The sequence below is a fragment of the Harpia harpyja genome, chromosome 13 (assembly GCF_026419915.1).
Source record: "Harpia harpyja isolate bHarHar1 chromosome 13, bHarHar1 primary haplotype, whole genome shotgun sequence".
Taxonomy (NCBI): Eukaryota; Metazoa; Chordata; class Aves; order Accipitriformes; family Accipitridae; genus Harpia; species Harpia harpyja.
In genome coordinates this window covers 35,105,943-35,119,784 of record NC_068952.1, presented here as the reverse complement: position 1 = coordinate 35,119,784, position 13,842 = coordinate 35,105,943, and the positions used below count along the sequence as shown (strand labels likewise).

The 13,842-nt window shown below is 35.2% G+C and overlaps 1 protein-coding gene across 6 annotated transcripts in view; it reads right to left on the bottom strand.

Annotated features, from left to right (window-relative positions):
- The window catches only part of SIPA1L2 (signal induced proliferation associated 1 like 2), a 152,808-nt gene that overhangs the window by 50,567 nt on the left and 88,399 nt on the right, over nt 1–13,842 (bottom strand). For 4 of the 6 annotated variants that reach the window (XM_052805827.1, XM_052805829.1, XM_052805833.1 and 1 more), the window contains exons 8-11: nt 12,985–13,062; nt 9,121–9,278; nt 7,021–7,597; nt 1,925–2,199 (exon numbers count right to left, since the gene is read on the bottom strand). In XM_052805827.1, the coding sequence (XP_052661787.1) occupies nt 1,925–2,199; nt 7,021–7,597; nt 9,121–9,278; nt 12,985–13,062 (1,088 nt within the window). The remainder of the gene's footprint in view (nt 1–1,924; nt 2,200–7,020; nt 7,598–9,120; nt 9,279–12,984; nt 13,063–13,842) is intronic. The other 2 variants (XM_052805830.1, XM_052805831.1) reach the window with 1 other exon arrangement.

The following is a 13,842-nucleotide window of genomic DNA, read 5'->3' as shown; positions in this document are numbered from 1 at the left end:
TGAGCAGCCTAACCTTGCTTTGAGCAATGGGGTTGGACTCAACAATCGCCAGAGGTCCCTTCCAACCTCAGCTATTCTCTGTTTCTACGATTCTGCAAGATAAGACATTGCAGATGGCTAAGACAAGCAATTGAGTAGGAGACAGGGAGACAGATTTGCACAAGTTTTAACTAGTAAGTAGCTGTGATAGACTACCTTCTTTCTCTAAACCTCTGGTAATTTATGCCTTTCTGCCTTCTCCTCATTCCCCTGCATGTTCATATTCATAACATGAATGCCTTGGTGTTTTTTGTATTTTAGAATAGAAACATAGGTTTTTTTAAAAAAAAAAAAATCATTTTCCTTAGTAATTAGTCACACAGTTTTAAAAATGCAAAAAATTTATAAACAATAACAGCTTTTGCAGTTTTTTCCCAGTTTGGTGGCACTCAGTTAAAACTCCTCCTACACATAGACTGCGTGCCATGTATCATGCTGATTTGGGATTTTAACATTTTATTTCTAAAAACGTATCAAAGAAGATATAAACAATTCATACAGTATGTATTTTTCCATCAGGGCCTATAAAATACACGTTTTTACCTTCAATATAATAGGATCAGCTCATTAGGCTCATATTCTGTAAACAGCTTGGAAATGTATACCAAACAAGTCAGTGGAAATTCATACCCAGAAGCAGATGGTGAGAATAGCAAAGCTAAGCAAAGGAGGCTTAATTGCAAATTCTATCCAACTAAGCAAAACGGTGGTACTCTACATTTGCAGGCATTTTCTTCAGAAAGGAACCCAATGCATCAACATGCAGGTTGAGGCAGGGGAGGGCATTTCTGTGTCATTCATCAGGCCAATGACTACTTGGAGAATCGCCACCAATTAAACAGTATTCGTGTACAGTTGGCACCGACTTCACAGTGCTGCATGCTACGTAAAATTTTATGGCTTGTTGTCTTGCCAAAAGCAACACATCTAATGTTTTTTCTGTTAAATTAAAAATCAACAAGAGATTTAAAGTTGGCCTTCTACAACATGACAAGTAATTCAATTTACTCTGGTACAGTTCTCATTTAGAATGAGCCAAATTAACAGTGCCTAGACAAGGTATGTGAGAAATAAAGTCACACTATTATAAAGTTTTTATTTTTCTCTACTTCTTCTCTACCTCTTAATATTCAAAAATGGAGAGAGGAGCAAAAATCTTTTTGTCACCAAAAGGAACACTGACAAAAGAAAACTGCATTTCATCCCTGAAAACAATGGTACAGTCACTATAATAATCTTCATTACAGTCTTTTCCTGAGTGTGTGAGCATTTATTTCAGTTGCGGCAAGATTTCTTTGCTTTAGCTGACGATTTCATTGATGTAATTCACTATTTAATATGACTAAATTAGATATCTGTAGAAAGTGAGGACAACTCTAAGACTTGGTACCATATATGTCCAGAACCCAGTATTTCACTACTTTTGTTAAAGTTTCAACATAAGAAAAAATAAACCAAATCTTTTTCAATAGTCAGGAGTCAATGTCAGCGATGGACAAGGTACAGTTTTCAGAGAAGGATTCCCAATTTTCAAATTTAGTATTAAAATATAAAATTCTCCTGTGGAAGAAAAGTCGTATCAGCTTTCATAACAGCTTAGTCATGATGCACTGAAGTTTACTTCTTACTCTTTCAAAGCCATATGAAAGTAAGTTTCCCATTAAATTTCTTACAGGATCCCATTTTATCTTCTATTACAAGCCAATAGGGGTTTTGAGGAAAAGATTGCTTTAAGAGCCTCAATAATATTATCACCAAACATGAGAGACAATATCAATTTCCTGAGGGCCTCCAATAAAAGAGCCATTGTTTAAGCAGCAGCAGAGAAAAAAAAAAAAAAAACCAAACAGATACAAATGTCACATTGAGAACTGTTGCTCGTTACCTTCTAGGCGCTCCATCCTCGTGTGGTTGAATAATCACCACTTTTACTGTCACTGATGTACGTAAAAGATCAATCATTTGTTCATGAGTCAAAGTTGCCACAGCCACTTTACAGATCTCAACCAGGCGGCTCCCTTGCCTTAGGCCTGCCTTCCATGCAAAACCAAAGGGCTCCACGTCTGCCACTATCCCTTCAAAATTCACGTGGAATCCAAGCTGGCCCAACCCATTCCTCCGCAGGGTCATTTCTGTGGTTTCACATCCTCTGGTCACTATCTAAAGAAGTATCAGATTGTTAATGCTATTGTCAGGACAGCCACTTCTTTGGACAAACAAACAGGTCTGTTTTCAAACACTATAAAGCCATGTATGGCTTGACATTAAATATCTTTAATATACTAATACTAAATTATTTTAACATTTGTGGTTGAATGAAGGTTTCTGCATAAAACAAAATGAACAAAACATTTCACAATGCTCAAAATCTTACATCCCCAGAGCAAGCAGCTGACCGGTGTCAAGTTCCTTCCCCCTTACCCAACATTAACACAATACCATTTATATTTTATTGAAAACTTAACAGCTGCTTTAGTTTCAAAACACAAAGCAAGCAAAATGCTGTCCTGTCAGTTACTTCATTCTTGTTGGCTGACTGACTGCAGGTGTGCAGGCATTTTTTATTCAGTATTAGACAGTATTAAAAAACTTGAGCTATAACATGAGCCAAATTGAGTGAAATGCTTCAGTTCTAGGAGCTTTTCTTCCTCAAGAACACAGCAATGAAGATAATTTTGATTTATTTTGCCTTGTAGTCAGATTCCTAACTACCACCATCTCCAATGTGGACATCACTAAAATGGGTAAGAGCTTTCATGTCACTGGGAAATATAGAAACAAAAAAGTTATTTTCTTCACCTTCAAGGAAAATGTAATTCTGTCATTATACAGAGTAGCCAAAATCCTTCAAATTCAGACTTTGCTAGGCAGGCTCATTTCTATATTCTATGTAACAAGTCCTCAACAGTTTTGCCCAGTAAAAAAAAAAAATCATACAATAGTGTGTATGCTGGGATACTGCACCAGACTCAGAATGCCAAATTCTAGTCCACATTACAAGGTAAGTTTAAGAGTTACCCTAACATTCCCTTCTGTCAGTGTCACAAAACCAGTATGTATTTTAGCTCCATTAGTACAATTGGAACAAAAACTTAACCACTGTGAAACAACATTATTAAAAGTCTTTGTTCATAACGCATATCATTCAAAGATCTCACAGTGCTTTATAACACTCCCGCAAGGCAAATATCTGTCCTTTAACGATGCATATGTTATGATACAGATCAAGGGATCTTCCCAAGGTCACGCTGCATTAAGAGCAGTTCTACAGTGCACCTTGTACCACAAAGGCGTTCACGCTGTTGATGGTTGCTTTTAGTGTGCATTACAAAGATGCACACATTACTCAACTTCAGGCATCTAATTCAAGGTGCTTAAGTTAAGAGGCTACTGTCCTGTGTAGTCATTTATATAGGACAGGTCTTTGCAAAGACTGTTTTATAGCTTGAGCTTAATTCAGAAGGCTATTTCGGAAGAGTTATTCTCCCCCTCCATTGCCTACTTTTCAGTACCTTAGTGAGTTTTACAGTGCTATTGCCTTTATAGAATATTTCTATATGGATATCTGTCACTCATCAGAAAAAATTAAAACTTGCACACATGAGAACAAAGTGCCACAAAACCATGAGTTATTGTAAGTTTGCTGATCTGAGGGAGATGGTCCATGCTCATGCTTTCAACGTGCGATAAACCCAAGGTAATGAAATACAGTTAGCCCTCATTCATTACAGGCTTATCTTCATTGAGCTGTGAAACACTGGAGAAAAATCTTGCAAGGATCTCATAGATGATCTGAGAATCATTGCCTGGCAAATTTAGGCTGCTTAAACTGTAGCACTTTGACTTCATAAATGTTCCAGTTATTTCTGAAGATGTAGGCTTCAAAGTTAAAAAGTGAATGTCATTCTTGAGATGTCCAAAATGTACTCTGGAGGTTTTGTTCACAAAATCGTGTTCTGGGTCTTCCTATCAAACAAAGCAGCTATTTCCTTTGTCATTATTTAGCTCAGAGTTTTTGGTATCTTTTAGAAACTTTCCATTTTAAACAGAACTTTCTTTTGTGCTTATAACTGTGCATATAATATTAAGAGCTATAAGGTATGCTGAAAGCACTAAGCTTTAACTCTTTTTTTTCCAGCTCTGAGGTTCATCTTCAGTCACAAATAATTTTCAACATGACTTTCATCATTTATGAACTGGATAAGTGAAAAGGAAATTTTCAGCTCTTCATTAGTTTCCCTACACTTCTGTCACAAGTTTCTAAAATATATACAGTATTTAGTCATGCAGTGAAGAGAAGAACATGCTATGAGAGTCAGGAGCTCAGCTGAGGGATGGAATTTTATCCTTATGAAATTACATAATATTCTTTGGGGGGGGGCAGGCACCTCTTTATCATTATGTCACAATTATAGACTACTGCAGAATGAATGCACCAGCCAAAATATATGGATTTTCCCAACTCAAGAGCACTCAAAATCTCTTCAAGTTAGTTAAATATTCAAAGGTTAAAAGAGAAGGAAGATAAACATTCCTGCCAAAGATTCATCTATTCCCAATGGAAAGGATTCCAGGAGATCAAGTCCTCCACAGGTATATCCCCTGAAAGGTGACACTGCACGTTACATAGTAATGTCACATAAAACATAGTACTGCTCCACTTCAAAATAGGTCATTCTGCTTACTTGGTTGCCATTTCACTGAACTCATGGCTGTGCATGAACTAAGAGCTGGCTTCTCTGAATGCACTTAATGCAGATGAAATTAAAAGCCAGAGATCCTCTAAGTCCCATGATGAAAGTGAAGAGGTTTTTAGTATACAGGCTTCTAAGGAAATTTTGCCGACTCAGATTCTTGCCTAAAGATCCATTCAGGGTTTTAATTTAATTTTATATCACTCTGCCATTCTCTGTTACCCTAAAGGTCAGAACCACTGCTTTTTCTGCCTTCAAACACAGCTGCTCTTTCTACTTTATATCACTAGATATTCTCCCCCACAAACACAGATCTGACTCTAGACTGACAAATCCCACCTCTTTTTTTAGTCCTGAACTGTTTCTTTTGGTTCAAACCAAAATTACAGTCTCAGCTTTTCATATCTTTGCTTTATCTGAATATTCAGATAGGTTTCCTATTCATCTGCATGATTTAAAACTAGGCAATAAAATGTAGTTATTTCTTTGACAATCTCCCTTAGTAACTGCAACATTTTACTCACTGGTTTTAAGAAATGTTTTTACTAGTGACTGAAAAGGGTTAATCATTTGGTCACTGAAGTTTAATATTATGTCACAATTTGAGCTTTCATCTTTAGCATCTGCTGGCACATGTGGTTGTTGACCTTAGCTGCATTCTGAGTCACTTAAAAGGTTTTTAAAGGATGCATATGAAGTGTGGAATCAGAGATTTAAATACTTTTTAGTGGCTGTAATGGTCACCTCTGAGCTTCTATATCAAAATGTATATAATGACTGTTTAGAAAGCATTCAACATCATAAAACAACTAGGGAACAACATTAACATGCAGCTTTCAAAAGAGAGGAAGCAGCACAGAAAAAAGGAGAAAAATATGAGGTAAGAAACAGGAATGAAAAAAGTTTTAAAACAAGTAGTGACAGCTAATTTTTTTAAGCAATGTGAAAGTTGGATAGGCGGCAGCAAAAGAGAGAAGGTGGCCAGAGTTCATTGGAACAGATACTTGAAGCTAATATTCAGTTAACTTTGCAGTAACTGATGCTAAATTTTTGAGGCTTAAAGCCATTTTGACATTATTTAACTCAAAACCTGACCATAAAAAAGAGGAAGTATTCAAGTAAATATAACCATTTCATGTTTTTAATTACTGAATTTTAAAGATCTATCCTCAGCAACTGGGCTATTTCCATGTTTTGTAAAACCAAAGAAGTAAAAAACAGCAAAAGGAATTGTCATCACTGATGACAGCATTAAGTTTTCACTGGAACTTTGAATCTTGTTTTCCATCTGTGTTAAGCAATTTATATAGTTCATTTAGCAATACTTCACAGGAGTGTACTACATGTACACTATTTTTCAGAAGGGAAATATCTGTCTAAGGAAAGGATAATATAACAGTGGCAAGAAGAGTTTAAAGACATTCATCTATTGAAAGATTAATTGTACTTTGGAAGAAAAAGGTTGTTATTTAGAGCATGATATTGAGCAATGCTAACTAAACGTGACTGAAGAACTAGAGAGGCCCTAAAACACCAGCTGCAATCCAGCTGTTCCAGTGTGATAACGGTAAGCGTAATGATTTCTTTTCAGTACCGGGCTTTCTAATAGAAACAAAACTGAGACCATCTAGATCACTTAAATTACGATCAAAGGGTGAAGCATAACCACATGAAGTAGATGCATCAGCACTTTTACCTTGGAGTTCCTGTCTGTTCATTTGTACTGACTGAAATAGTTACAGGACAGTTGTGCTAATAGGGTCAGCAAGCATCTGAAAAACTTTATTCAGTCAGCCGTAAAAACTGGCTTTAATTGCTCTAGTTTTCTTTACTTCCTGCAGTTGCTCAGTATAGAGGAACAAATCAGCAGAATCACTTATACAATTTTTTCTGCTAATATTCACAAAAAGTCCAAATGAGTATATTTTACACATTCAGATTTTGTATATTTTTAAATTAAGGTATATTTCTACCTACAAAAGTGTGATCTGAGAACAGGCTACAGCAAGAGAAGACAAAAGCTTAGCCTTTCAATCCTGATTTCAACACTGAAACCATCCATGGCCTTAGGTAAATCTATCAGATTATTGGTATCAGATTCCTGATCCCTGAAAATGGGTTGATAACACTTATCTCATACACTGTTGTGAGGATTATTGTTTGTAATGCTCTCTGAAAACACTCCCAAAGTATAAACGTAGGAGATTTTTAATTGTATCTCAAAGAAGATGGAGACAAGTAACACTTCATAAAAAGTTTGGAATTCCAGTTTAGAAACTATACTTACTTCAAGCCTTTGAACAATTTCTCTGATGTCTTCAGTACAATTATCTGCTGCAGACAGAAGAATACATTCTCCTCTTTCATAAAATATTTTGATGCTCATTAATCCAGACGTCCATCCAATAACATCTCTGCAGGAGCAGTTAAACACAACATTTTTTGATTCCTTTTCAATCAACATGATAAACTCATTGGAGATTCCAAGGAGACATTCAATGTCAGCAGACTGGCCAAAATCTCGTGCAATCACATTCCACATAATTGCTCCAACACTGAATAGATGTGCATCTTTCCTTGGTTTCACTTTTTCCTTTTTTTTTGCCCCCAAAGTAATAAAGCTAAACTTTGCTGAAGTATCCACTGTAGCTGTGGTAACAAAATTTTCTGCCAGATCTTTCAAGTATTCTTGACGTGTCCTTGTGGCCATGGCTCGAAATTTTTCTGACTTATGTGCCGCATTTTCAGCATTAATAACTTTGGCTAAAAGGAAGTCCCTAAAGACTGCTGATTTGGGGAAAGTTACTCCTTTGGGAATGGGTGGACCGAACGGAGGCACATCTTTTGATCGTGAAACACCAACACTGGAAATAGAAAGAAAAAAATACAATGGTTAATTCCTTAAAAAAAAAAAAAAGATCAGATGATAAGTAGAACTGTGATCTGTGCAGTCCATTTACATAGCTGGGTTTAGCTTTGACATGTCAATTTTCAGACTTTTTAGACACATCCAATAAAAATGATTGGGTTGTCTGTTTTCAAATGGCTTTTTTCTTTTAAATATATGAAAGACTTTATGGATGTATCTTACTAACACCAAAAATATCAAGGATGACTTCTTAGGGTGTCACTGCCTCCTTTCGTTAATGGAATAAATATGAGAATGCTTTGTGAGACTTAAATGAGAGAAGTGTTTTTAAAAATTCTATTTTTTATTTAAGTCTGTATCATTTTCAGCTGTCACTCAGTTGCATGATCTTAAAACTAAGAAATGTATATATAGAAACAGAATTTATTTTAATCCTCAGACATTTCGCTACAATGAAGTGTGAAGACAAAGTATTGGTGTCAAACGTGTCTATAATGGGAGCATTCTGCACCTGTTTAAGCTGCCTACTCTATCTTCATAAAATTTCAAAATACCTGCAGTTCTTGATATGGACAATTCACAGCAAGATGTAAAAGGAATAGGAATATTTTCTCATTTATACAATTGATATCTACATAATGTATTTCAACTGAAAAAGGATTTCAAAATACTGTGTGACCTACATAGAACTACTACTAGTTTGACTGAAACGCAGTCACATTTGGGATCACAGACAGACATCATTTAGTAGTAAGAAATATGTAACTTATGAAATATCATGTATTATTAAACACAGAAGAGCTACTGAAACAAAATTAAGTTCTAAAAGACAGCTAAAAGACAGCAATATGACCTGACCTCATGATGTACTTTAATTTCATTGTAAACAATGAATAAATAACATTTATACATGCTAAATCTGCACCATTATGCTTCAAGTACTTATCATTATTTGCACAATTCCCAATCAGTTCAAAACTACGCTTCCACCCTGGTTACCTTGCTAGAATTCATGATCCAGTAACTTAAATGTGAGAGTTATGGTCATCTGAAATTTGAGATGTTTTTATACTCCCCAAAAGTCCTCATTCATGTGCTTAAAGGTCATGACTCATCCTGGTGCCATATTGTCATACTCGGGGATTTATACAGGTTAATAGCCTTCTAAAATACTTTATTTTAAATCACTTTCTTTGAAAAAGGAAATGTGCAATACAAATTCTAAATTAATTTCTATTGCTATGTCTGCAAATCTTATTTTTCACTGACTTATTATATCCCCATTTTCTGCATAAGTCAGCAACACAGAGTTCTGCATATACCCATTTAAGTCCACAAACTCTGCCCCATAACTCTAGATGTGTGCAAGGGAGACATTAGGGTTTCAAACTCACAGAAAATGTAGGAGAAATTTTAAAACTGTATACATAGTATCTCTAGAAAACACCAAACTGTTAGAAGAGGCAGTGCCATTGTAGTCTTAATAACAAACTTAAATAGTTATAAGGCTCTACTCACCTATAGCACACATTTTCAGTGCAAGGATTATGCACTTTGACTATGACAAATACATGTTGAAAGTGGGAACGAATATTTTTTGGAGTAAAAGGAAGTGCTCCTGGCTCTTGGAAGACAATGGTAACTATATCATTTCCTATATGCCTTTTCCTTAGCAGCTAGACAAGAAACATGCATTGAAAAATTAGTTATAAAAAAATAATCACAGTTTCTTCATTTTAGCAAAAAAATCCCCAAACCAAAATAAATGAAGCTTAACTTTTCAGAAATAACTTTTAATTAGCCATATCCTGGATAGCTACAGATAAAGGATATTGGACTGAACTGCAAAAAGATAGGGATAGGAAACTGGGCTAAGTTCACAAAAATACTAGTGTGTTCTCTCACATCCCCACACTAGTTCTGCATAGTTTCTGCTCATTTCTCTTTTATTCTATAAGAAAAATATATTTCTCTTACTTTAGTGCATCATGTTAGTAATAAAAAAAGTTACATCACTTCACATTTCTTACTATCCAGAGAACTGTACATCAGTTCCCTCTTTACAGTATATTTGCTTCTATATAAAAAATACAATACTGCTTTTCTTTCTCAATGAACCTTCCTTTTCCATGTTGCATTTTTATTAAACATTGTCCTTAATATTATGAGCTTAATTTTTTTTTAAAATAGATTATCATTAATACTTATCACAAATTTTAACAACTGCAGTTTGAGGAACAGAGCTGAGGCTCATTGAGAAACAATAGCTATTAGAAACTCATTAATTAAAAACTTATTCTTGTAATTGGTAGTTATTATCATCAAAATATATTTAAGGAATAATTTAAAGTATTAAAGCATTGTTACAGGCTAAAACTTAATAAAAACTACAAAACATGTCCAGAAATAAGGGACCACTTCTCTCTCTCCCAAAATAACCCCCAAAACACAGTAAAATGATGTTCACTTTCCTCATGGAAGTATATTGTACCTCTCAAATTTTTTACACTCTTTTCTTAAATACCTTTGCTTATAAAACATCCATGTATATTAACAGATGGAAAAAAGCAGTATAGCATGTGCTACATTTTAAATATCCACCCAAAGTCTGTCAAAGACCTTGCATTGTCAACTGATAAAGCATACAGACACTTAAAGCTTTACCTTCGTTCATGTGTAACTAAAAAGGATACAAGAATAAATTTATTTGAAAACTTTATAACAGAACAAGTAAACATTTCTCTATCGAGCTGATTTTACAGAACATAATCTTTCTAATAAAAGAGTATTTGCTTGTATCTTCTCAGTTCCATCAAAAGTTAGTATGTCAGCTACCAACAAAAAAAGCAAAGTTGCACATGCTAAAGCCTAAGACCCATAATTATGTTTCATTATATCTCCTAAAATAACACAAAGATTGGTATTCTAAAGGTAGTAAGAAGGGCCAAAGCCACAATTTTAAAGCACTCAGTATATCTGTATTATTTCAAACATAATCAAAATCCCAAATGCAGATTAAAGAAATAAGACTTCTGATGAAACTTTAAACCAGAACATAATATTTGGTGTAAGTCAGTCATGTGGCTCAGTCAAGTTTTCAGGTTTTTAAGACTAAAATCAAAATAACTGGCTTTGAGCAATTTAAGATATACATCCTGTTGCGTACAAATTACAGTAGAAGTACACTACATGGAACTGATCACAGAACTAAGTATGTCAGGTATACTTTAATTTGCTGAGCCATACAATTAGATCATAGTAGTGAAGCACAAGTTCATGTTTAGAGGCTATTATTATCTCACAGGTTGGAATTTACACCTCAGTTAAATTTGTAAGAAACCTTCCAATTATAAGGTATGAGGTGATTCATTTCTGCTTTTGTTATATAACTAACTGCCCAATTACTCTTTCTTGCTATAGTGGTTCACGCCTATGCCTATACATTTCCACAGAGCAAAATTACAAAATTAGAAAGCAACATCCTGTTTAAAGTTATATTTATTTCTCAAGACAATCACTGTTTTCAAGAATATTTTCTGCTTTTGTAGACCTCTTTAGGAGGTTCTGCTTGCCATCATAGGTTACTTAAGTGAGAATAGCAGTCACTTAATATGAGGTAAGTTTTAGAAACATTTGAGATTTTACTAGCAAAAAGAGTCTTTTCAGAATTATGGCAGTTCCCATATCCTATCTCTAAACTATTTTTCAAGAGCTTAAACCTCTAAGAGGCACAAAAATAGAAAACAGGAAGTCAGGTCATCATTTTTAAGAACCTTACCAAGCTTGCAGAGATCTTAGTGACTTCTTCAACATTTTAAAATAAAAGCAGTGTAACACTGTTATAAATAACTGTCATGCATAAGTGGTCAGTGCACTTCAACACAATGCAAGGCAAAGCACAGTTGTGGCTGTGCGCAGAGTATCATAATGCAAAGAACTTGGAAAGGGGAGAGAAATAAACTGGAAGATGGAAAGAAGTGCTCTGGATAGGATAAAGGAATAGGAAAAGAATAAAGTATTGAATGGAGAAGAAGGAGGGAACACATACTTCCCTGGGAAATGTGAGATAAGGATAGCATACTGAAAATGAAAAAGGAATTGAAGGAAACCGGAACTAAGCAAAAAGATTTATAAGAAACCCTTTTCTAGTTTCCATCCTATAACCTAGATTTTCCTCCCAACTTTTACCTCCGAGGTTTTTTTTTTTAGGTTCTCAGTTTCCCCTTCCTCTCCCATTTTGAGGTCTGCTCAGATTTGGGGGTTTGGGGGGTTGTTGTATTATTATTATTTTTTTTATCTGCCTTTCTAACATATTCTAAAAAGTCTCATGCCAATGCAGAGCACAATAGGAACACTCAACAGGGTGCACAGATTACAGAGGATTACTTACAGTAAGGAGACATCAAACACACTTTGACATCGTTCTAGTATCAGTCTAAATTGGCATGGTAGAATTTGAAAATGAACCCAATCAAGTACGATAAGCAACCAAGGGGAAATCAGTGAAGTTTTATGTAAGAATACAAGACAAGCAAAGGGGAGTCCAGTAAGGAAAATATGTTAGAAAAGCAGAATCCATTAGATTAAAATCTCAAAGTTAATATAGCTTCTATTATTTGGTATAAAGAATTTTAACTACTCCATTCTTAATTTTCAGATATGCATCTCTGAAGAAAAGTACTGTCTTAAAACTTAGCATATTTACAGGTTACGCCCAGCCATAAAAATCTACCCACTTCTGTGGAATTTTAATTGCCTAGTCAAACTGCGAAACAACAAGGAAATCTTGTTGCAATAGCAGTGAAATATATTCTTTGTTCAATTAAATGATGAAATGTTAAGAGTGAAATAAGAAAAATGTCAAACTTATTTTAGTACATTTCTAAAATAAGTGGTTTCAAAAATTTTATTTTCAATTTTTGTTCTTAAGCAGTACCAAAACCAGAAACAAAGGGCAAAAGATATTTCATCAGATCTGGTTAAACTGAGTTTGGTATAACCACATGTCTCATTATCCCAACCATTCTAACAGTAGCTTAAATTCAACATGTTTATTTCATAATTGCATATCTGTTTCATTTTTAAGTTTTCATTAAACCAGGTGAAAACCGATTATTTGAACTGATTTGGATCAATCAGGTCTGACCATGTGTACACAAGCAGACTGCAAATGTGTGAATGGGAAACTTGCAAGGGAATGACTTGGAAAGGGACGTTGCAAAGGTAAAGTTTAAAGGGGAAAGCCTTGAACTATGATTTGAAGAAAAGGCCAGTAAAGGAAAGAAAACTGGCCACACCAGGGCTGGTAGTCTTTTCTGTCCTAGGGAAGGAGCAGCTGACTTGAAAGTTCCCAGCCTATGTTGCAGCCAAAGTGAAAATTACCTTGCTCTTTGGATCTCCTGCTGGCTCTAAAACTAGAGGGATGTCCTGATCAGGGACCAAGCAGGGCGTAGTTATGTCCTGGAAGAAGCAACAAACAGTTCTGGTGTGGCCTATTTTTGGCTCACAGGTATTTGGAAGCTAAGCAATGCTTAGTGCTTGCTCATTGAAGGCTGTAGTCCTAGATGAAGAGTGACTCAATACCTTGCCCAGTCATTACCAAACAAGGGACATAGGGATAGGATGCAATAACCTCATTGCCAGTACATACACAATATGCTAGCAGAAAATAACTATTGAATGGGGGTCTTCATTGCTAACATAACCTAAAAGGAAAATTACCATGGGGTCTAACTTCTCCTTGCTTGGATATGTAGAGTTAGTGAGCCAAACCCTGAAGAGACAAACAACATTCATATTCCACAGCACCTGTAATCTCTCTCTCTGTCTTGAGCACAACTGATGCAACTGCATCTGTGGTCTTCAGCATCTAAAGTGTCTCAAGGAAAAAGACCTAATCGAATTTTATCCTAGCTTGTGAGAAATAACACTGTTGATACATTTCACACTTCAGTATGTATTTTGGAACTAAACAGTAATAGGAGAAAATTAAACAATGATTACAGAACCCTTTTGCACATTAAGGCTGGCTAAATTCTGGTCATTTGGGTGCACTTGTCACATTTCATTAAGAGAGTGTCCATGCTGTGCAAACACTGCTAGATTCCAGCACCTAAAAAAATAATGTGGTGGGTCTTCAGATAGGCATGCTACTTGAACTTGGAAAACTGCCACATTATTTTGATCTCAAGAAAGGCATGAATAACAACATGGTGCTTTACTAAATATTGAACCTGTTAA